This window comes from Sebastes umbrosus, chromosome 5 (assembly GCF_015220745.1).
Source record: "Sebastes umbrosus isolate fSebUmb1 chromosome 5, fSebUmb1.pri, whole genome shotgun sequence".
Taxonomy (NCBI): Eukaryota; Metazoa; Chordata; class Actinopteri; order Perciformes; family Sebastidae; genus Sebastes; species Sebastes umbrosus.
The window spans coordinates 29,253,158-29,277,518 of NC_051273.1; the positions used below are offsets into that span (position 1 = coordinate 29,253,158).

At 40.6% G+C, this 24,361-nt stretch overlaps 1 protein-coding gene across 1 annotated transcript in view; it reads right to left on the reverse strand.

Moving 5' to 3' along the window:
* LOC119487799 (phosphodiesterase 4D interacting protein) overlaps positions 1-24,361 on the reverse strand; it is a 114,311-nt gene that overhangs the window by 83,175 nt on the left and 6,775 nt on the right. The window contains exon 3 of the mRNA XM_037768804.1: positions 22,269-22,336. Within this exon, the coding sequence (XP_037624732.1) occupies positions 22,269-22,336 (68 nt within the window). The remainder of the gene's footprint in view (positions 1-22,268; positions 22,337-24,361) is intronic.

Genomic DNA, 24,361 nt, shown 5'->3' on the forward strand with positions numbered 1-24,361 from the left:
AGTACTTGTTGGGGATATTATCACTGATGCATTGACATGTAAGCAGCATTTTAATGTTACAATTGGTGGAGGTGGAGCTCTATTTCATATACTGTCGGATAGTTTAATCTATAGCACTACATTGTATTTTATGAAATTATCATACAATATTTCCCCCTGAAATGTAATGGATTAAAGTAGCATAAAATAGCATTGAAATACTCAGATAAGTACCTCAAAATTATACTTCAGTACAGTGCTTGAGTTAATGCACTTAGTTACGTTCCACCACTGGCTTAAAGAACCCATTCATTCCTCATAAAATGAATAGAAACTGCATCTTCCTGACAGACTTTGTGTAGTTATGTCACTGACGAAATTTCCCACGTTACATACAGTAACCAACAACAGCTGAACGGGGTTGAGTGTGTGTGTGTGTGTGTGTGTGTGTGTTTGCCACAGTGTCAGTCAGTCTCTCTGTGTGAAGCAGCCAAACATATAATTACTCTGAGGGAACGTCAGGACATCAACTCAACACTTTGGTGGCTTTGTGTTTAGACTTTAAATGTTTCAGATTTTAGGGTTCAGAAACTATTTGACTGGAATTTGAAATTAAGCGACACATCGACTGCTCGTCTCTGTGAATTTTCAAGCTTTGTTTTTTAAATGAAGAAATATTATATCGACTGGCAAATAAAATGGAATTTTTCCCCTTTTGACTTGCTACTTTTTGTCCAAATGTCTCTGCAGTATTAAATGAGTATAAAACCAGAAACTTGGGAGAACATCACGGCAATGCCAGGTGAATTAAGCATTCCCCCCAGCGCCTGGCTGCCTGGCCCGGCGCTGCGCTGCGGCTGCACTTCATTAGCTATCTCCACTCTACCTTTCTCTGACAAATTCAATAAATGTTCATCTGGTTCCAATTAGGCCCTCGTTAGCAATAATTGGCCTGGTATTTACTAACAGCATTACTCAACGCTGGCTGGCGCAGGCTGGGCCGGCGTGATCTGAGCCAGGCTGCGCTGTTAGTTACCTGCCAATCGGCTGTGCCCTGCAGAAACCTGCTATCTCCAAAAGGTCAACTTTAAACAGCTTGAAAACCCCCTGATTTCCCTCATTTTTATCACTGCCTTTTTTAAACTTTTCCTCATGCATTTTTTATGTTCAATAATTTTACTTGGTCACAGCAGGGCTCGGAGACCGCTTCAACTTTGTCCAAACCTATATCACCAGACAAGAATGCAGATACCGGACGCTTCCAATGCAATATCAATGCATAGAAACAGCAGTATGGTTCGGGTCGGGCAACTAAAACACTTGGTTAAGGTTTGGGAAAGATTGTGGTTACGGTTAATAAAAGGGGCGAACATTAAGGGCTGGTTTCCTTCGTGAAAGTCGGATGTGCTTCACACCCATTCACCACCATGACCTCCACACATTTACTCACCCTTTACTTAAAATTCTATAAGAACCCACAGATATAAAACATGTTGGGATGAAATCTGGAAAGACGTCATAAAATGATGTTACAAGACATCTCGAATACTTTAATTTGTCTCGCACTATTCAGTACAGGATGTTCAGCTTGGCATGGGACTCGTATTCGTGTGGTACCCTTACCAACCAAATAATGACTGCTGAATTAGTCTAATATACTCTAATAGGTCTAAGTCTAAGCATGTGTGAAAGTGTTAGCTCCCCCCAAAAAAAGCTTTTGCAGTGGGTCAGTTGTTATTTACTGTCATCAATGGGGCAAGAAAAAAATTTAATTATCACAGACGTACGCACCGACGTGTTCACATCCCAACTCGTCATATACTGACGCTTTGTCAGACCTCCGGGTGTCACTTTTTCCGTCGCACTAAATTTGTAAATTAAACAAAAACACTTTCTTAGGTTCAGGTAACAAAACCACTTAGTTAGGTTTAGGAAAAAACAACATGGTTGGGCTTAAAACTGCTACGTTTGTTCAGTGCAAATGTGACTTGACGTTGTGACCACAACAAACAGCTGATTGTAAAGTGAAAGTGAAACGCTTTTTAAACTATGTCACCACGACACTTTCCCTGAGCGTTTACTGTTGCCGTGGATGGGTTTACATTGTAGGTAATGGAAAGGCTGGTGCATCTCATACCGTTGCGAAAAGGTGCCTTATGCGGCGGTATCGAATGACAAAGCATTGGTATTTCATGCCCCTGAGAACGAGCTGGAAAGGACGTACAGATGGACGGATGGACAACCCAAAAACACAATGCCTCCGGCCACAGCTGTCAGTGGCGCAGAGGCATAAAAACCAAAGCTGGAGGAGGCACAGATGTCATTTAGATCTATCTTTTGGGAGCCTTTCCCAGTACTTACAGCAAGACTGGAAAAGGGACAAAAGAAACTGTGTGCATGTTTCAGGAAACATAAACCTATTTCAAGGCTTGAGCTCCACTATAATGTTCCTTCACATGCCAGGCTGTTCTCATACACCATTCGGAGCTATACCTACGAAAAGTAATGCACTGTAATTCGTATCCCACAAAATCAATTTGTATGTAATCCACATAATCATGAAGAGCGACAAACGCTGCACGGATGGGTGGGTGAAAAAACACCGGACTTTTGCCCAGGAGACCGGTGTTTGTGCCCCATGAGAAGACACTGTTGATTTATTTGTCACGTAACTTCTGTATTTAAGTTACGTCACTTACTTACTAACCAAGTTGTTTCCCGTGAAGAAGGAAGTTTATTTTGAAAAGACTGTATGCATGTAATGAGCGGAAATTGACAAGTGTTGCTGGACATTCATAGGAAAACGCACAAAAAATGAGAAATAACTTTTCTTAAGATATTATCCAAACCGTTGCATGAGGATACGCTGCACATGCAAATTAGTCACTCTGTGCTTTTCCTAAATGAGCACAAACTGCAGTCATCCAGGAATTAGCCACTGCCCCAACAGTTGCTTTTACTGTACCAAAACAGTATCCCCCAAAACAACCTACGTACCAAACCCTGCCTTTTGTGCACCATCACACCCCGGGAATAAAAGCCTGTTTTTTTTATATTTAAGTGTAAACATCATATGGTTTTAATCAAGTATCGAAAAAAAAAAGATGCAGAAATACTGTATGTCACACAATGTGGTGAAATGTTTATGTAAAAATTACTTTTGGAGGAACTTAATGGGAGGATCAGGCTTGTAAAGGTTAACATGTGTTGGACAGAGGGTTGTTTTGGAGATGTGGGGTTTTTGCAGGACACTAAGGCTCCACTCACCCAGCGGGGGCGAAGGCAGCAGGCCTGTAGTGCAGAGTTTGATGGTTCATTTCTAATGTTTCACTGGCAATTCAAAATATTTTCACAGGATGGAGAGGGTGCTCTGGCCTGCGCTGTTAAAAGGAAACAGAACAACTCCACTAACAGGGATTACTGCCATTTCACTGACTCACCGGGGACTTCAGTTTTTAACCCTGCTGGAAAACATCATGAGGTCGATTCATAAGAAGACAACAGGGGTGCTAAAAACATTACATCACCATGGTTGGAGATACACTCTGTGATCTACTTGGGAAGAGTAGTAGCCTGTCGTGACCAGTGGTCAACCTCCAGGTCTGAATAAGTGAAGCCAATGTGGAAGTGCCTTACACTTGCAATCTTTCTAACAGCCAGCAGGGGGCGACTCCTCTGGTTGCAAAAAGAAAAGCTGATTGTATAGAAGACTATGAGAAAATGAGCCTACCTCTCACTTGATTTATTACCTCAGTAAACATTGCAAACATGAGTTTATGGTCTCAATCGCTAGTTTCAAGGCCAAAAATCAAGATGGCGACAGCCAAAATGCCAAACTCAAGGCTTCAAAACGGCAGTCCACAAACCAATGGGTGACGTAACAGTGACTACGTCCACTTCTTATATATACAACTTTCCAGAACAAGTCCGCCACCTTTGCTGTAGACCGGTCACCACAGCAGAGGACAACAACAAGAACATGTTAATCCATCTCTTTATATTTTCTGAATTCCCTACCCGGTTTGTTGCTACGAGCCCATTGGTTCCTAAAGACTTAAATCTTTAAAACACCTCACAAATATATTGTTTCATGTTTAGAAAAGACTCTGTAATTCCCTAAAACAGCTGGTCACTGTAGTTTTTCATCAAACAAACAGGAGGAAATAGTGCATTTGTTGGGGACTATTTTCAGTGGCAGATTAATCCACATTTGGTGCGCTATTGCAGCAAGATTTTTTGGACAACAATGGAGCTCTATGGCATAGACGGACAACATATATTAGGCTTTGATACACACACAATAGTTGTTAGAAGATACATTCAGTTTCATCTGGGCTGGAGTCATGTTGGACAGGAAAACAAGACTCCAATCAGGTTTGAGAACATGTTGCAGGGCCCTGCAGGATGATCACGTAAGAAGAGAAGTTGCTGAGCAGTAGTTGAAGTCATAAAATACTATTTAGAGTGACAGTGACAGACGATATGAGAACAAATGGAAGAGTGTTAAAGAGAAACAGGCAGGGGTAAGAGACTGAAAGAGACAAGGAGGAAGATTTCAAATAGAATGAAGAGTGGCTGATGAAAATCAGGAGTTTCTCTTGCTGCTCCCGGTCTTCCTTTTCCCCTCTGCTAGCAATTATTCCATTTAAAAGGCTCCCTCAATCACCAATAAGTCAGCGGCTTTTACCAAAATGCACCTGTCCCCAAAGCACAGCAGAAAAACTCTCTATTTCAACACCCCGTTCTAATGCGCTGATTCCAGGAACCCTACATTGGAAATAAATGATGACACATGGGTGCACATAGACCAGTTCCAAGTTAGGATTTTATTTTTTTTCAAACATAAATTTTTCCTCCCTTTTCTCTGGCAAGTGGGTGAGTTTTCTCTGGTATGTGAGGAGGGGAGGAGGAGAGGGGAGGGTTGTCTGTTCTGAGGTCTGCTCTGCACATGTCGCTCTTTCACAACCTTTTATAAGTTATCCCAACAGAGAGAAAGAGATTTAAAGGAGGGAAAGAAGAAGGAGAAACTGTAGAATGTATCTGTGAGAGAAAAAGAGAAAGAGTAGATGAAGAGGTGGCTTTGATTACACACAGATCTGGCCATTACAGAGAGACTCTATAAAACAATAACAAATGGAGACCATCAGTCCGACCATCAGTAATAAGCTACAACAACCAGCCGGCTGATGGGAAACACACCCAACAATCAGAGCAGCGAAACTAAAAAGATACAAAAGGAACCTTGTGCAAATCTACATTCAATTTCCTCTCCTGATGAATAGGTGTGTTTGATAGAAAACGCGTCACAGTCGCCAATTCAGAGGATAACGGTCAAAACTGTCCAACTAGTCGGCTTTCTCTGGATTTGAGGCTGGCAGAAGAAGTGCTGTGTCAACATTTGATTTTTATATCCTTTGTGTGTCTTGGCCAAGTACTTTTTGTACTTGTATTTTGTGTAACATTTAGGCCCACAAACTTGATTTTGATTAGATGGTGATCCTCATAAAAAATCTCTCTCTGCAGGGGGAACAAGTACAGGACTCTTTTGAATAAAACGTGGCAGCAATACAGCAAACACTCGGATAAATTTATTTATACTGACCAATATATGTCTGCAGCACTGTGTATCAAAATGGTCAACTACTTAAAGGACCAGTATGTAACAATTAGGGGGATCTAAAGGCAGAAATTGAATATAATATTATTAAGTGTGTTTTCTTTAGTGTATAATCACCTGATAATAAGAATCGTTGTGTTATCGTTACCTTAGACTGAGCCGTTTATATCTACATAGGAAGCGGGTCCTCTTCACAGAGTCCGCCGTGTTGCACCGCCATGTTTCTACAGTAGCCCAGAACGGACAAACTAAACTCTGTTAACTTTTCCTGCTGGGGCCAGAATCGATAACGTCACTCGCTACCGTCGCCGCTCTCTCTATCTCTTGCTTCACCACTCACTTCCCACGTACACACACACTCTACACACTGGCTATGCTCCAAATAGCTTTAGAGGGGGTCATTCACATTTTCGTGTCGGCCACCGTAGATCTCCAACAAAAGCTTGTCACACGGGAGAGGCTTCAGTTGATTGCAATCTCCTCACCTTGCCGCTAATACCGCCAGATCCTACACACTGGACCTTTAAAGTTGTCTTCTGGAAAAGAAGAAGGCTTCTTTTCTTAAATGAGAAAAGAGTCCTGTAAAAAAATTCCATCAAATCATCCTTAAATTACAGCAAAGATGGCAGAGCTTCTACTGTTGCTCTCCTGCTGACTAGCAAAGTGAACACCAGCTCAGTATACTCTGAATACCAGGACAGGAGCAGTTTTCTTACACTAGATTAGGGGTCATTGGGGTGGTTGATAGTTTTTTCTAGTTCCTTAAATAACTATATTATATTTCTGTTTTAATAGTGTTAGAGGGATGTGTTGACACAGTCTGAGTTTTTTCAATGGAAATATTACATTATGCATTAATTGGTTTCTACCTGACAGTGGTTTGTCTCTGTAGGGTGCTTCTTGTATAAAGCCTGGAGGTGAGAGCTGCGCTTGTTAGCTGTTGTCACAGTGAATCTAAACAGACCTCCGATCTTAAAGTCACCTTTCAAGTCTACATGAGGATTTATTAACCAAAAGGATGTATTTTGGGGTGGAGTGTCGATTTCAGGAATGTGCTGGAGTTTCTATCCAATCTGGGACTCATTTTCTACCATTTCTATTAGTTATGATAACATTTAAACATTCCCATTCTTATCGAAACTCTGAGAATTACACATAATCTAGTTCAAATTTCCTCAGATGATCTATCTAGAGCCAATTTAGGAGTAAAAGCCTCTTCGCTAAAGTAAAGAACAGCATCAGCTCCTCCTGATTTATAATGCAAACCTGCAGGATTTTCATCCGTTTTTAGTTGTTGATATGATTTTTTCAATGTGTCTGATAGCAATTAACTTATGATCTGAGAAGTCTATATTAGACTATTTATTTGGAAATGAAAACAAAGACAAACGTTGAAAGAATTACTGTTGTAATCGGCCATCCGATGTAGTAACGCAGCTGCTTTGCTTCACCAGTGACCTGCTGTAAATACTGCAGTTTTGTGCACATAGTTCTACAATACATTGAAGGATTAAAACAATCATTGTTGGTGCATGCGCTGAGTTTTGACTTTTCTAGCTGTCCGACTACTCACACTGTTTCCAGCATGTTATCATAAAACCCTGACGGAAATGATTATGTTTTATCTCTAGTGTTCTCTTCCAGTTGACATTTTCTGTTGTCTTTTCCTGAATCACGGTTTCAGTCTTGTGAGGTCACTGTAATGTTTACTGGTGATTGGTCAGATGTACAACGTGTACAGACTGTGGTTTCTCTGCCTCCCTGACCCCGGTGTTAAACGCTGACGGTACTGTGACGGTAATTGCAGGATCTGGCCTGCCACTAAGTAGAAGACTGATTCATAAAAATACTTTTTTTCTCTCCTTCTTTTGCCTTTTTGTTTGTAACTGCTTCCACATGATCTGTGGGCTCAGGGGAGGAGGGGAGATGTTGAAATATAATACATAAATACCTTCTGAATAACAGGAAAACACACAATGGAGGCTTTGGTACATACTGTAAACAATATAGAGAGAACGTACTTGAATGTGTAGATGATAAGAGGATTCATTCACACACTTCCATGCATGGGACAAAATCATGTTGAAGATGATTTGCTGCTATGTGAAGTCTCTGACACACCAGCGTACGTGATGAATAAGACACAAGCTTGTCAGAAATAAAACACAGATATACAGTCTGTCAGGTGTTTCCAGCCAGACGTTAATAGTCGGAGCGGTTGTATTACCGCTGGGAGCAGATTACTGTACACTTTAACTGAACAATTATCATCCATGACCGACGCCGTGATCAAGTCAATATGTCTTCTCTGACCCGCTGGAGAGGAGCACGAATTTATTGCACACGCCTGGGATCAGTTAACAAAGTCAAGCTTAAACTACCAACGAACCTCTCAGTTAGTCATCCTCTCTCCAGATGGTGGCGCTAGTGCAGTGCTGTGAAGCCTGTCTGAGCTCAGCACCAGTCACACTGCCAATCCTCTGAGGGTCCACAGATACAACTACAAAATGCTGATGGTGGCTTTTGCATGGAAGTAAAGATGATTGTGGAGAAATTCCACCATTGTTGTCTCTAAACCATAATTGCTCTGTGAAGAACAACGGGTTTAAAAAAACTCAAAATTGGCCGGATGAACCTGTTAGGGGGACGAGAGCAAAGATCTGCTGTAGTTGTAGTTGACAACTATAGAATTAATCATATCTAACAACCAAAATCTTATCAAATGGGGGTCAGTGATCTAATGTGTATCAATTTAAGGATCCTTGACAGGAAAAAGGTTGAGAAACACTGACCTCCAGGTTTACACTAAGTCCAGTGCACTCAGCAAACTGCACATTGCAGCTTCATTACTAGAAAAGTGCACTCAGCAGAGTGCAGATCTCCACCAGCCAGGTGTGACTCCCTCTTTCCTCCCAAACAAAGAAGAGTTGAATCTCACTCAATTGTCCCTCCGGGATGGCGGCGAAGATAACGAAAACAGGGATTTATTCATTATGTATCATGCCTAACTTTAGAGGATCATAACATACCGGTATGGAATTAACCTGCAGATGCTCCAGTTTAAAATGAGACCAAACTTTTCTACATATGTCAGTTGTTGAGCCACGACAAAGGTCAAAATGTGGCCTTCAACAGACTAGGTAAGGCATGGCTAGGCTAGACACTTTAGTGAGTATCACATTGCTAATGATTCCTTGTTTCACATAGAGGGCATTGATCATATTCAATCGTTGGTCAGTGGGCGAAACAGTATACAAAATCTTTTCCAGAGAGAGACTTTTTGGAGCCATCGGCTGGATGCCTTAAAGTATCCTGGTCTTAACGAGGATATAGACTTTACATGTTTTCTGTAAAATAAGTAAAATGTGTATATGTTTTCTTCTCTCAGTATAGGCTCCCATGTTTGTCCTGCAGCCTATGTTAAAACCTATGAGTACTTTTCATTAATGATGTATATAAATGACTTTTTCTATTATTTCTTCATAATATTTGTTGTTAGCATCGTGATGATCATATGATTGCCTCACATTGGTTGTCAACACCATATAGGTGAGGCCACATCCACTTTGTCTGTTTGTTTTAAGCCCTGACGAAGTCCTACAGTGGTCGAAACATGTTGACTTTTTTAATGATTTAGCCACTATAATAAAGGCTTTTTAATATATTTCCTTTCTCTTTTTTATATTTTGGAATGCCTGGATTGCCTTCCTGTCCATAAGGTTTGTTTTCAGCCTAGCCAATTGCCGGATATGCCTTTTGCTATAGCAGTTGTTGATCACTTGTGGGCCCTACTATCAATTATACTACTACTACTATGTTTTTGACCAAATACCTTTATGTCAGAATATATATGAATATTATAATGCAGCAGGTGCTTCGGGTGACATTTACACAAAGTTATGGAGAAGTAAATCACCGGTGATGAGGATGATGAGGCAGTCATGCTTCATGAATAAGATCAGAGTACTGTTATTGAACTGTAGTGCTGGATAAAAGAAACGGTTGTTATTGGGTGAAAACCTTATATCTCCAATTTTGGTGAATTGCATGCTTTCAAATAAGGTGAAAACCTCCTGAGCTCCTCCGTGAACGGAGGAAAACAAGTTTGAAGGTTTTGTAGTGAATTATAGGCTTCAATATGGGACATAATCACAGCTGATATCTCATCTCATATCAAATATAGATGCACTGATAAAGTATCTCTCCGAGCTGCAGTGCAGGTTATTGCTGGTTTCGCCGTTTTGTGACAACGTGCTGTCGCTGTCGTCATGTGATGAATGACAGATAGACATTGAAATGTGTGTGTGTGCTTGTGAGCATGCCAAAGATTTTAGAGCAAATGTGATTAAGAAATGCAATTGTCATGCCCTATCAGCAACTAGCCATTGAGAACATTTCTATGTGTGTGTGTGTGTGTGTGTGTGTGTGTGTCTCGGATGGCTAATTTGAGCAGCAGCAGATCTGCTGGTTGGCTGAGCTGAAAGCTGAGCTGCTGTGTATTGATCTGCAGCCTGTCTGAGTGCTGCTGCTGCGGTGAAAACTGACTCCTGTGCTGTCAGCGCGTCCATTAACGCTCATCAGCTCATCCACCGGATGCACTGCAAAAAATACACTCTGACATCATCATGCCACAATCACCCCAAAGTCTGCTTCCCCATCATTTCATTGAACAAAGAGATGAGATGCATTCATACATTTGCTTCCTTTCAGCTATCTTGCCTGCAGGAGGGATGCTGCAGGGCTGGCAGTGAGTGCAACGACAGGGATAAAGTTTAACAACAAGAAAGTGTTGATTATAAAAGTCATCATTTTCTATATTTAAGTGTGGCTAATAAAAATAAAAAATAAAAAATAAAATAAAGCAGGTATTCCTACATAAATATTAGGGCTGTCGATCGATTAAACCATTTAATCACGATGATTGTCCATAGTTAATCGCAATTTATCACAAATTAATCACACTTTTTTTATCTGTTCAAAATGTACCTTAAAGGGAAGATTTGTCAAGTATTTAATACAACAAAATAATGACAAATATTGTCCAGAAACCCTCACAGGTACTGCATTTAGCATAAAATATATGCTCAAATCATAACATGGCAAACTCAATCCCAACAGGCAACAACAGCTGTCAGTGTGTCAGTGTGCTGACTTGACTATGACTTGCCCCAAAACTGCATGTGATTATCATAAAGTGGGCATGTCTGTAAAGGGGAGACTCGTGGGTACACATAGAACCCATTTTCATTCACATATCTTGGGGTCAGAGGTCAAGGGACCCCTTTGAAAATGGCCATGACAGTTTTTCCTCACCAAAATTTAGAGTAAGTTTGGAGCGTTATTTAATCTCCTTCACGACAAGGTATGACATGGTGGGTACCAATGGCTTTCTAGTTCCATATGATGCCAGTATCAGTACTCTAGCTTTAAAACTACAACCTAAAAATTGTGTTATTGCGTTAAATAAATTAGTGGTGTTAAAACGAATTTGGGTTATTATCGTGTTAACTTTGACAGCCCTAATAAATATCTAATCTAAGCACCTGCTTTACCATTTATTAGCCTAGCTAAAAGAGAAAAAACAAGACCCAGCTTTAACCGAAGCTTTTTTGCAGTGTAGGTCAGTCAGGGCACTGACAGACAACCTGGCATCAATATCTATTCTTAGTGGGAGATTTGAGAGAACCAGAGGGGAGGAAATGTGTATCATACTTCAATATCGGTGAACTAGTGTGTTTATGGATGGTGTTTCCTGAAATAAAGACAACAGTCTGAAAATGTCTGTTGTTACAAAGCTGCACAGCTTCTATTTCCTGTTCTGTTCTTCTTTGCTACAACACATAAAGCCTCTTCTTTGCTCAAAGACGTTATTTTTATGAAAGACAATATCAAAAACTCATCCAGTTTCTTATTCTGTTTCATTTCCTACATCCCTCCTCCATGAGCCAGTTGTCTGTTTTCTTTCCCGCTCTATACTCAGCACAGTCCACATGGCCAAATTATAAAGTCATATGACGCCTCATCAACGCTGCCCTATTAAAGTCTGTGGCTTCCCAGAATTCCACTTGACCTCAAACTCATCTGACCATCACATTTGTTTCTTCTCTCTCTCACCTCCATCCCTTCATGTTCATCGGTATTGTCTTTAAAGTAGATTCAATGTTTTAAATCCGAGTTGATTAAGATGACCGTTTTTAATCATGCACATACCTTCACCAACGGCTTTAGCTTCCAACACTTGGGCAGTCTTTTCAGCTTTTAAATACCATAGTAAATTTCTTCTTCAAAAACACAAGTTCCACAAGTGTTGTCAGACATGCCCCAGACATGTTCCGCCAATGAAAGTTGCATAGCATCCTTTCTTTCAGGGTTTTATTGCATTTTTCTCTAGACACATTCTTCCTTTTTTTTTGGTAGAACATTTTAAGCCATGTATGACTTTTTCATCTAAAAGCAGATTTATCTTGGGTTTTAAAGGTCTAAATTAATGCCCTATTAGATTGTGTTGAAGCCTAGTGAGAAGTTGCAGTAGGGGCAAGTTGAGGTTGTGATATGATTATTGTTTCTGCTTGCTGTGCAATACATTTTTATTCCATACACATCTTTAATGGAAAAATCCCCTTTCAATGTTGTCTACACATACAGTACACAAACAAAATCTGCTTAAACACTCTGACACACGCCCAAGAAAATACCCAGACAGCCATAAGAACCACTTAACAACAACACATATAGCAACCAGAGAAATTATCCTAGCAACCACCAAGCAACACTTTAACAACTACCTTTAAAACCATATTTATTACCAAGTAACACCTTAGCAACAACCAAGCCCAAACAATTATCGCAAAACCCAAAGAGACTACTGGTAATGTAAACCCACTAGAATTAGGCTACTGCTAACAACCAGCTAGCTATAACGTGTCCTCATACAACGGTTCGTGTGATATCTTACAAAAAGTTATTTTGTTATTTTTTTTCTGCATTTTTCCTACGATTGTCCAGCAACATGAGGGATCAGTGCACCTGCGCAAGACCGTGCGGTGTTTAGGCAACAAAACTACTTGGTTAAGTTTAGGAAAGATTGTGGTTTGGGTTAAAATAACTACGGAAGTGACGTTACTTAAGTACGAAAGTTACATGACAAATACGATTTGATTTCTGTGTTTCACACAGGACACGAATAGTAGTCTCCTGGGTGAAAGTCTCATGTCTTTGGCACGTTTGTCACGTCAGATGTTAGTCACGTGACTCGTTAGTATCGTCAGCCCCGTGAGTCACGACCGTCAACCACGACCGTTTCCTAACCCTAACTAAGTGGTTGTGTTGCCTAAACATAACTTCCTGTGAAAACGGAAGTTTATTTTGAAAGGACGCTATGCATAGAACGAGCGCATATAGACACGCCATCCCTGGTCCGTGCATAAGGGGGGTACCCCATGCGTCGGTCTCTGATGCCGAGGGGCACTGACCGAGCGGCGGTATTTGATAAGTCGGGAGTGAGAATGTGTTGGACAAAGACAAGACATCAGACTTTCATTGATTTGACCCCGGTAATACCACTACTGCAACTAAGTGGTTATAATTGTAAACATGATGATGAAACTCCCTCAACCTTAACAAAGCACTTACTTCTCCTAAACGTCCTGCTGATAGGTGGTCGTTTAATTTGGAGGACTTGAAAATGCACAGTGGTAGCTAATGTGCACGCAACAAGCTAGCACATTCCTGGGACATGCACCAAGCCAAAACCACACTTTCTTCAGAAATTTGATAGTAATGATTATTATTAAAAGGGACTGGTTGAAAAAAGGCGATCTTAAATTGGCTAGTATGTTGATAAGTTACAGAATTGTCATCTGTTATCCCCTCCTGCTAAATCCAGACACATTTCCAGCTGATTGAACAGCTGATCCAACATTGTGCTAAAAATGTCAGCGCATCATTCGAGTAAATATTCAGCATCATCTGTAAGGTGACTGGATGTTTACTCAACATCACTGCTCCTGGGTTTCAAGTGTTCCCGTGCAGAGCTGTAAATGTAGATATCAGCGACATAAAGCAGTGAATCAGAGCCAACAGCTTGAGGGTGGAACACACACATACACACACGCACGCACCCACAGTATTCTGACCTATTTTCAAATGCCACAACAAAAACTAGGAGAGCACGAGAAGCGAGGAGGAGATAAAAGACTCTGGAGATAAAGGGAATTAAAAGAAATGTGCCATTTTAATCACACTTTGCTGTCAGCTGCAGGATCGGGTGTTCTCTCGCTGTGTTTTGGTCTCCGCACAATAACCGAATACGGTCCATTACTGCCACTCTGGTAGTGGTAATCCAACTCTGACAGACCTTTCATAGCGTATGTGGCTTTTTTAGAAGCCAACGCTGAGACCGAGGGCAAAATAACAGATTAACAACCATAATTTGTCCTGAGGTTTTAATGGCCAAAATTATACGCAATCCTCCCCCTTCTTCTATCAATCTAAGTGTCTCTGTGGTCGGTTTGAATTCACATTAATAGGCAGCCATATGCTTTCAATTTCTCCCGCGGACTAATAAAGGCCATTTGAGAAAGGGGGCATTTTGATTGGGTGATTTTTCTTTTCTTTTTTCTTTTTTGAAAACCTCAGGACTGCAGAGCGTGGATGTTTGACAGTTACAAATGCGGCCCTGGCAGGTTCATGTTTCTTCCAACCAGCCTGCCGAAGGATTGATTCTTTAAACTGACGCAAATGTGGAGGGAGGACAAACTGTACGCACACTCACACACACACACACACACACACAGAGAGAGCCATAACCTGGATTCAATAATCCAGACTGCTCTATTAAGATGAGAGGACCAGCATTCGCTGCCACTGTCAGAAAAACTTAATGTAAAGCTACAGTGGCAAAGAAAGGTCAACAAACTTTAATCTGCTCCATCAGAATGTGGAAAACATTTTAGACAGGACCCTGACTGTTATGTCTCGGCTCGATATTGAAAATCAGTTGTTTCCGTTTGTTATAGTTTGAGAGTCTGAACTGTAAATAATCCAGCCCCGCTGATGGACATCAGATAAATCGCATTCTGAACTCTCACAGCGTCACTTTTCTATTGTTTCTTGCCAGTTCTCTCGGTTTCTGAGTTCTAAACACAGATACGGTGAACATCATGTCTGGTTTTATATGTTTTGGATTAGTTTTACCTTGAGAATTCAGGTGCCTCAGCTGTGTTTCGTAACACACATTCTCACAGGAAAATGGTTTAGATCCGATTGAGACATAACATCCTGTTCACCGTCAACCAATCACAACCAACCAAAAGCTAGAAGCGTCTCCTGAGTTTGCACACGAAATGCTGTCAAAACTCTACAATGCTTGATCTAAAAGAGAGAGGAAAAAACATGCAAAGGTTCCAAGGAGTTCTCGCAAAGTGGGGAATTTGTACTGGTCCAGGTTACGGACATGGAACATTTGTGAGAGACAGACGGACTCTGCGATGGCAGAGGTTCATAAATGCAGTTTATCATCATCTGCTCTGTTTTGCTAGGAATTCCCAGAGGCTTCCACAATGTAGAGTGCCAACACTCTTGTCAGTTCACAAAGAATAGTATCCATGGCATGAAGACACAAATACGCAATTATAACATTTTAAATACTGTTAAAAAATGCAAACTACTGAGTGGTTATAGCGGCAGGCAGTAAAAAAACAATGTCAAGTGGCAGTAAAGTGACAAAAAACATGATTTATTTTGACAGTGCGAGGTTTCTCACAATAAATAAGCACGTAATATAAAAAATGACAGGGTTTATTCCTCAATCACCAACAGGAGCTATTTCCAGCAGCAGTGTGCTCAGTGTAGGGTGACCAGATCCCAACAAACAAAATGTGGGACACAGAGTATGTTTGTGTGGGACAATGTGGGACATGTTACCAAGGCTGAGAGGTAGTCTACAATTTTTATATGATGTCTATCTAACTTAAATAATAAACATTTCTATTCTGCCCCCTCCTCTGGTTGCAAAAAGAAGTCTGATTGTATAGAAGTCTATGAGAAAATGACCCTACTTCTCACTTGATTTATTACCTCAGTAAACATTGTAAACATGAGTTTATGGTCTCAATCACTAGTTTCAAGTCTTCTTCAATACAGCATGATGTTCATTTAGTAAATTATGGTCCCATTTAGAGTCAAATAGACCATAAAGCAGGGCATGCTTTAGGGCGTGGCTACCTTGTGATTGACAGGTCGGTACCACGGCGTTGTCTGGTCTGGGAGTTGTCCGTGTCTTCATTTTACAACTTTAACCCTTTCACAGTGTGTTTTTTTCAGTTCATGAAAGTTAATTATAACCTTTTTGGTCACCTAGAAATGTCTTATTCAGCGTTCAGTTGCACTTGTGTCACTTGTGGTTGCAAAAAAACAAGATGGCGATGACCAAAATGTCAAACTTGTGGCTTCAAAACGGCAGTCCACAAACCAGTGGGTGAAGTCACGGTGACTACGTCCATTTATTATATACAGTCTATGCATGCACTTTAGTCTGTGAGTGTGAAAAAAATCCTGTGCCATCTTTACCGCTCCCTATCAACATAAAACATGGTTTTTTGGTTATTTTACATCGTCTGATGTCAAGAAGATTGCCAACCATTCAGTGTGTTCATATTTTCAACATTGACCTCATGACAAATTTTATGAACACCTAAACAAATTAAATATCTGGGTTCTGAGATGGCAAGCTATTAGTGCGCTGCACCGGCAGTGTAAGACTCCGTTTTGTAAGATAGTCACAGTGCTTGAAAGGTGCGAGCTAGTGAGCTAGTGAGCTGTTTTCAGTCGCTCAGTACAAGACTCTCTTCTCACTGGTCTGTGGTATCATGCAGACTTTCAAATGAGTCTGTTACCACGCAACAAGAAAATAACTTTGACATCAAACAAAGCTCAGACATGATTTACATTATGAATGAGGTTACAACAGCAGCTTTCAAGCCTCTGTACTGTAGGCTGTCAAGCTGCAGTGAACCACAGGAACATCACTGGCTGTATCAAAGGTGGGAAACACACATTCAAACATCTACAAACGCTGCAACATTCTTTGGAAAACTGAGCAGTGATAACTCAAAGAATGATTTGTGCTAAATGTTGCGAAACATGTAAAAACACCGGACTGCTCCTCTTTAAAGGATTTGTGCAGCTCTGCAACACATCTTCTGTAATTCAAGCACACAACATCAGCGATCTCAGTCCATTTCCTTCTCATCCCTCCACACAAAGCCGGTGTTTAGGTTGCCTCCCAGTCTGCGCTGTATGTCTGCATATAGCATGACTCATCCCTTCATCCCTCAGTGGGATAGTCAGAGGAAACTTCAAAGGAAAGCTGCCCGCACTAACGTAGCCTCCAACCAACCAGCCAAGAGTGGGGCTTTCTGCCTCTGCTCGTATAGCTGCAGGGTTAATATCTCTTCATTCTGAAAATACAAAGCCTCATCGCTCAAGCTTTTATACCAGTTCAAGATGAATTTTGCCCACATAAAGCTGGCAGCCACATAGTTTTGAATGAATAAATCATAAAACAAACCATCTAAAGCCGAACACAGTAACCGTGGCTGCTTCACAATTAAATAATTATAAATGTCACACCTGCCCTGGTTTAATCCAGCCAGTCAAGACCATTTAAGCATGAAAATGTACAACGTATCCTTGTACAACAGTTTGACGGTATGATATCTTATGAAGAGTTATTCCTCATTTTTTGTGCATTTTCCTACAAATGTCCAGCAACACGTGTCAATTTCCACTCGTTAGATGTATACAGTCTTTTTAAAATAAACTTACGTCTTCACAGGAAACAACTTAGTTAGGTTTAGGCAACAAAACTACTTAGTTTAGGAAAAGATCGTGGTTTGGGTTCAAATAAATACGAAATTGGTATAACTTAAATACAGAAGTTACGTGACAAATAAATCAACGTTAACGTACTCCAGTCTCCTGGGTTCTGTCAAGAAAGTAACCCCCAAATTTAGAAAACGTGCAAAAACTCTCGCAGGACTCGACGACCTATCCTAATTAGGGCTGTCAATCAATTTAAATAATTAATCGCATGATTGTCCATAGTTAATCGTGATAAATCGCAAAATAATCACACATTTTTTAATCTTCTGTTCAAAATGTACCTTAAAGGGAGATTTGTCAAGTATTTAATACTCTTATCAACATGGGAGATGGAAAATATGCATGCTTTATGTAAATATATGTATATATTTATAACTGGAAATCAGTTAACAACACAAAACAATGACAAATATAGTCCAGAAACCCTCACAGGTACTGCATTTAGCATAAAACATATGCTCAAATCATAACATGGCAAACTCAAGCCCAACAGGCAACAACAGCTGTCAGTGTGTCAGTCTGCTGACTTGACTATGACTTGCATCAAACTGCATGTGATTATCATAAAGTGGGCATGTCTGTAAAGGGGAGACTCGTGGGTACCCATAAAACCCATTTTCTGGTCAAGGTTTTCTAGTTTCATATGATGCCAGCATCTTCACTCTAGCTTTAAAACTGAGCCCGCTACAACCTAAAAATCACAAGTTGTGTTAATGCATTAAATAAATTATTGCCGTTTAAACGAATGTTTGTTAATGCGTTATCGCATTAACTTTGACAGCCCTAATCCTAATCTTAACCATTCAAGGTCAATGGCTAACTATAACCATCTCGCAAGAGTTTCACAACGTGGGGGTTACCTTCTTGACACGACCGACCTCCTGGGTGAAAGTCTGGTGTTTTTTGACCCACCCATCCACCCCGACCTCCTCCCTACGCAGTTTCAGTCACTCTTTATACTTCCTGGTTCACAATTACGTGGATTACATACAACTTGATTTGGGGGTTGAATATATGAATTACAGTGCATTACATTTCATAGGTATAACGGTGTATGAGAACAGCCTGAACTGTACAATTGAGTTTTTTTTCCTGTTAAATCTCAATGCTGCAGAAGGAAACGTGGAAGGTTCCAGATTTCAGCTTCATATACACAGTTTAGACAATCCATCCTCACGCACAATTAAAATCTAAGTCTTAATTTATGTGTTTGACCTATTTTTCACTGACATGTCAGAACATGATGATTCAAAGGTCATACTATATTACAGTATGTCTGCAAGCCAAGGCCTTACAGTAATTATCTCCCATATTCATTTCCTGTCTTGCACTTTATCTAAACACTGAGCTATAACACACTGGTTTCCAAATGTTTTGGCTTGTAACGGTCTTTGCACACCAAGTATTTTTCATATGCGTTTTTTTAATATGTCATCTGATGAAAAACGTTATGCACAGAAACCTTGCACACTGAGTCCGATGCAATATATTTGTTGCGTAAATTCACAATACGAGACAAAACTGAATTTATTAAGTGGGTGCAATGGATAGCACTAGTCCCAAACGGGGCTAATGAATGAATGACATTAGCAAGAAGCTATCGTTTAGCTGCCTAGAGCACAATCACTACTGTCTAATCTTTCCTACATCCCTGATTCCAAGCTGTTCTGCAATCACCTGGGACAATCTGAGCCATTTTGGATGATGAATTTTGCATGGACGGTGGCTCTGAGTGGTCAAACAACCCTCTTTTGCCTTTTGACAGATGCAAAAAAACATAGAAAATCTAACATGTTCTGAAAATATGGACTTGGTGTGCAAAGGCCTTAACTCCTTTAAATGAAGCTGCGTGTTCCTGCAACCCCTCGTTGCAGGTTGCATGTATCTTTGGCAGAGATGTCAGGGTGAGTATGCACAGGGGGATTTACTGTATAAATATCCAGAGAAACGGATCAGTGTCCATCTAGCAGAGAAAGGTTTTATACTTGGCCTAGATCAGACTAAATATTATTTAGAACCAGCCCAACTTGGGATCCTGGATCAAGTGTTGGTCAGTAGGAGCAAAGTAGAACCTGGAAGACGTCTAGTTGTAACACATACACTGTTTATTGGCCGTGCCAAAGTTTGCAAAGGAAGAGTTTAAGTAAAGTAAAATGAGGTGTGATGTAAAGCCTTTAAAATGTTTCCTCTTCATTCTATAAATTACCACCTGTTTAAAAAGTCTGAATGGCCTTTAGGTGGAAAAATACAGCCTGTTTTTTTTCCGCTGCAGCTTTCTGTGTCTCCGAATCAATCAGCCAGTTTGTTCTACAGGAACGAGCGGATTTGATCTCATCCTGCTGGAGTTTCACATTTCATATCATTTGACCTTTTTCCCAATACAACCCAAACTCTCCACATTCATTCAGCATTACTATGACAAGAACCCCCCGTCCTATAGCTCTGTCCTTCACTGGAAGGGGAACAGGGTAATTGCAGCAAGCACCTCCAGAGTTATATCAGACCCATAATGCACCTGGCAAAGCTCCCAGAATCCATTACTCTGGCACAGAACCAGAAGCAGAGGAAAACTACGCCTCTCATCTTCTCCGTTCAAAACCAAGCAGGCATTATTTAGCTGGCGTTTCATACAGAATGCTTGATTCCAACTTCTAAAAATATGTCCGCATACTGTGGGTTCATTTATGTCTTTGAGTGAGGCATTAGCTGTGATCATGGATCCTTGCAGCAAGCCATACACACAGCAATATGGAAGCTTTTGAAATAGCTGTTTCGTTTTCAAAAGGAAAATTATGTTTCAAATTTCAGATCAGTTCTGTTAAAGTTTGTGTCCACACTAAGATAACTTAACTGCAGAAAAATGCTTAAATCTCCACTTTTTAAGTATTTTAAGGTTAAAGGCTTTTAGGAAACAACTTAATGGTCCAATCATTTCCATAATGTAGAGCAGTCTGATGAACAGCAGGGTAAATCTGTCCAATAACACAAGACAGATGTCTCTTTCTGTTTCCTGTCAATGACTGTAACGTGATCGTGGGTCATGAATGCCATCCAGTACCTAAAGGAAGCAGTAATCCTGGGCTTTCAAAACAAATGTCATAATCTTTAAATGCAGTTAAATAACAGAAACAGAAAAAATGTGCCAGGGACAACACCTTGAATGTGTGTCAGCCATGTTTCTGAAAGGTTGACACATAAATGAATCAGTGTTTTCCAGAGGTTAAAAAATGTCATGTGTTGATTTCTGTTTTCCAATTAGAAAGGGTTTCACACTATCAGGGTTGTAGTCAAGACCACCTAAACCCACACCAAGTCATGACCAAGACCAGAGCGTATCGAGACTGAGACAAGACCAAGACTTTTAGGGGTTGAAACCAAGATAAGACTAAAACCAAGGCAGGAATAGACCGAGTCAAGACCAGACCAGTCCAAATCCCACACTGCATGACACACTTGCAATAAAATGTGGAACCTGTAAACCATAGGCACATAGACACACAAATCCACATTCCAATAAAAACACCCACAGAAAACAAATGAAGATTCCTCTTCATTTACCTCTTTTACTGCCATATATCCTGTATATGTAAGTGTACTATGAGAAATGTATCGACGAAATAATAAAAAATCATTGCAGAGGTAAGTTTTACGTGTGGGAATGTCTTTGTTTTCTAGAAGCAATCACATCAATGATAAATAAATCAGACTATGCACAGGCAATTTATTGATATCCACGCAGTTGTGCTCTTGACCGGTTGAATTAAAAGTAAGTAGTCGAAGTAAAAATGTGTTCGATTCGGAGACGAGACCAAGACCTACAATGTGCACTGTCCAATTAGGGCTAAGCGTGAGTAAGAGGGCAAACAAATCAAAGGGGGAAAACAATTTGTCACAACACCAATGTGGATGGAGGGACGACATGAAGACAAAAAGGTGTCTTGACATTTGCCTGCTAGTGAGTTCATCCACAGGATTGGTATTGAGACCAATGAAAGCATGTTTTAATGCGATCAGCAACAGCCACATAAAGGCTGATCTTTTACTGTAACCCATTGCACCCTGGATCAAAAACATGACATCTCACTCCATTAAAACACCAAAACCAATTCGTAACATGCAACAATACCAGCTGCGCAAACACAAAAACTACAATCAGCAGATCCAGTTGATCATATCCGCTGAAAACAAGTACTGTAATGTGATCAGAGACGCTTTGGATTAATGCAGATGTAAAACACATCTTCCCATTTAAATATAGACCTCTAACTGTGCACTGTGTAACTATATTACTGAACATGGGAAATATGGATATGAGATAGGGATTTGTTATTGGCAGATACTTGATTTTTAATGACCTGGATCAGGACCAGGGGCAAAAGAAGAAAAACCTGGAGTTGCAACATCCTTATGATCCATAGCGTGTATGAGGGAAACAGGATTACTGCATGTACTGTGGAGAGTCAGCGGGAGAGGAGGAAAATCTTTGACTCATGCAGAGTTTCAGTTGCCACATCATCTTCCCAAACACAACTACATAGTGATTACCACAGAGCAGAGACAAGCCTGGACACCTCTCACACACAGCGCTACACGCTAACATTACTTGAGACACATTTCCACTCGTTGTATTTTTCCAGCACCCCTTTGTTTTTTATGTTGCTGCCTTATTTAGCCAGCTCTTCTTCTCATCACAACTGCAGCATCAAATGCTTAAACTTCATCCAACAGCATGCTTCATGTGAGACTCAAGGTGAGGACACAGCTTGTATCAGAAAGCACATGTTCTTACCTGCTCAAACTCTCTGAGGCTGTGCATCTGTACCGGTGGGCCTTTATCCGTCTCATCACATGAGAAATCTGCACAGATTGAAAAAGAAGGACGTAAATAGATCAAATTGAACAGGTTTTTTTTAAAGAAAATAGGTTAACAACCTGTAAGTTTGGGCTTCCCATGGCCTGGATGTTTGAGAACCTTGTGAGGTTTTATTATTACCACTATACTGTATGTCATTATAGAAAAAAAGGCAACAGCAGAACGGTCGTTTTACGTACTGTTTGGTAGGAAAGGTGTAAGTACCATAAGTGATTGTGGGACAGACAACAATGGAAAAACATTGTTATTGAATTTATTATAAGTGTCCATGAACACGAGATACAAGTTTTTACATCAACAGAAAACCCAGGTCCTCCTGCATGGGCCAGCACAAACCGGTCAGTCGTCCAAAACTACGTTCAGTGCCACTTCGCGTTTTTTCGCTTAGCTCCAATGTGCTGATTGTGATTGTTCATTTCCTCAATCGTTCTTAATCTTGTTTCATCTTTCAGCTGTGAGATTTATCACCATTTCCATCTGAATGTTTACTAATGAGACCCTGGACATCTTGGTTTGTCCGACGAGTGATCTCCATTGTTCTTTTTCTTAAAACTTCAATTGGTTGTCCTCGTCGATACGGCTATACATTGTTTAGTTTCAGAATTGAGGGGGAGTGCTATGAATTCCTAACATTTTCAAGGATGCTGTTTCTGACCCCTGACCTCTGACCATGGAAAAGCCTGATGCAACAGACTCTATGGGCCTTTCTTTAACCATCCCCTACACCCTCTGCCTACCCACTTCCACTTCGTTTGCACGTTCCCGTGGAAGGTCCGCCGTATTAAGTGCCATCCCAAACCAATTAGCAGGAAGTGGAAGTGGGTTATATAACCCTCCAAAAGAGAGCCTGCATCGATGCCAACCTACTGGCCATGTGCAACACCGTTTTGTGTTCATCATGGTATACGCTCCGTACAAATGTAGTTTCATGCAACTTCCCGTAAAAAAGTGCTCAAAGTAAGATAGACTTTTAATATGGTCATACAGGCGTTAACAACTTAAAGGTTACATTGTACTGTATTTCGGATCAAGTGTCTTGTCTAGAAAACGGACGTCATTTGATTGTTAAGTGTTGTACTGTGAATCTTTGCACATCCCCTCCTTCTTGATACGAAACCATGGTTACGAAACGTTCCGACAGTTTCCGTCGGAGATAGGGAAGTTCGTCCCAAAGCTTGCTGCTGTATTTATACCCCACACCTTAAAGAAGGGTGCTTCGTTCAGCTGTGAGTGTGACTACAGACAGAGTTCAATCCGGAGTGAGGAGGGTCCGGTTTGAGAAAGGCCCTAAATTGTTATATTGAGCTTGACAGTTAATTCAGCAGCTGACAAACCAATCTCCACTCAGCTTTTGACCGTATCACATGGTCTTCAGCTGGTGCTTAGTTGTCTTGAAACTGTAGATATTAAAAGTTTCCACTATTCTGATCACTGTTAGGACTTTACAGGTCACTCTAAACGTCCTTTGCTGATGAAGACCATGTGATACAGTTAAAAACTATAGAAGAATCTAATATGTGAACCTTGAGTACACTGTTTTTTCTTCAATGGAAGATCAGCAGCTTTTTCAGAAAAGCATATACGTTCTGGGTTTGTCTAGTAGTTGGATGTAAATAAATGCATTTCATCTGCAAACGGCACCATAAATCCTGACTACCTACATCTGAAATAGTTCCACTGCTGCTGGGAATCATCAGTCAAACAGAACGGAGCTGAAATGTAAACACCTCTGGGCTTTCTGAGCAGCATCTCTGAGACGTCCTGATCAACCCTCGCCTCATTATAACCCTATTAAACCTGGATATATGGGCCGTGTCCACACACACACACACACAGAACCGACATGGTACATTCCCTTCCAGCTGAAACACTTCCAGAGGTCTTAAGACGTCTCAAAGCCAAACTTATCGTCTCTAAAAGGCCAGGAGCGTTCCCAGAAACCTCCACATAGGAGGGATTTGTACAATAGTTTGGGTTTTATTCCTTTAAAAGCGGGGCCAATTGGTCCG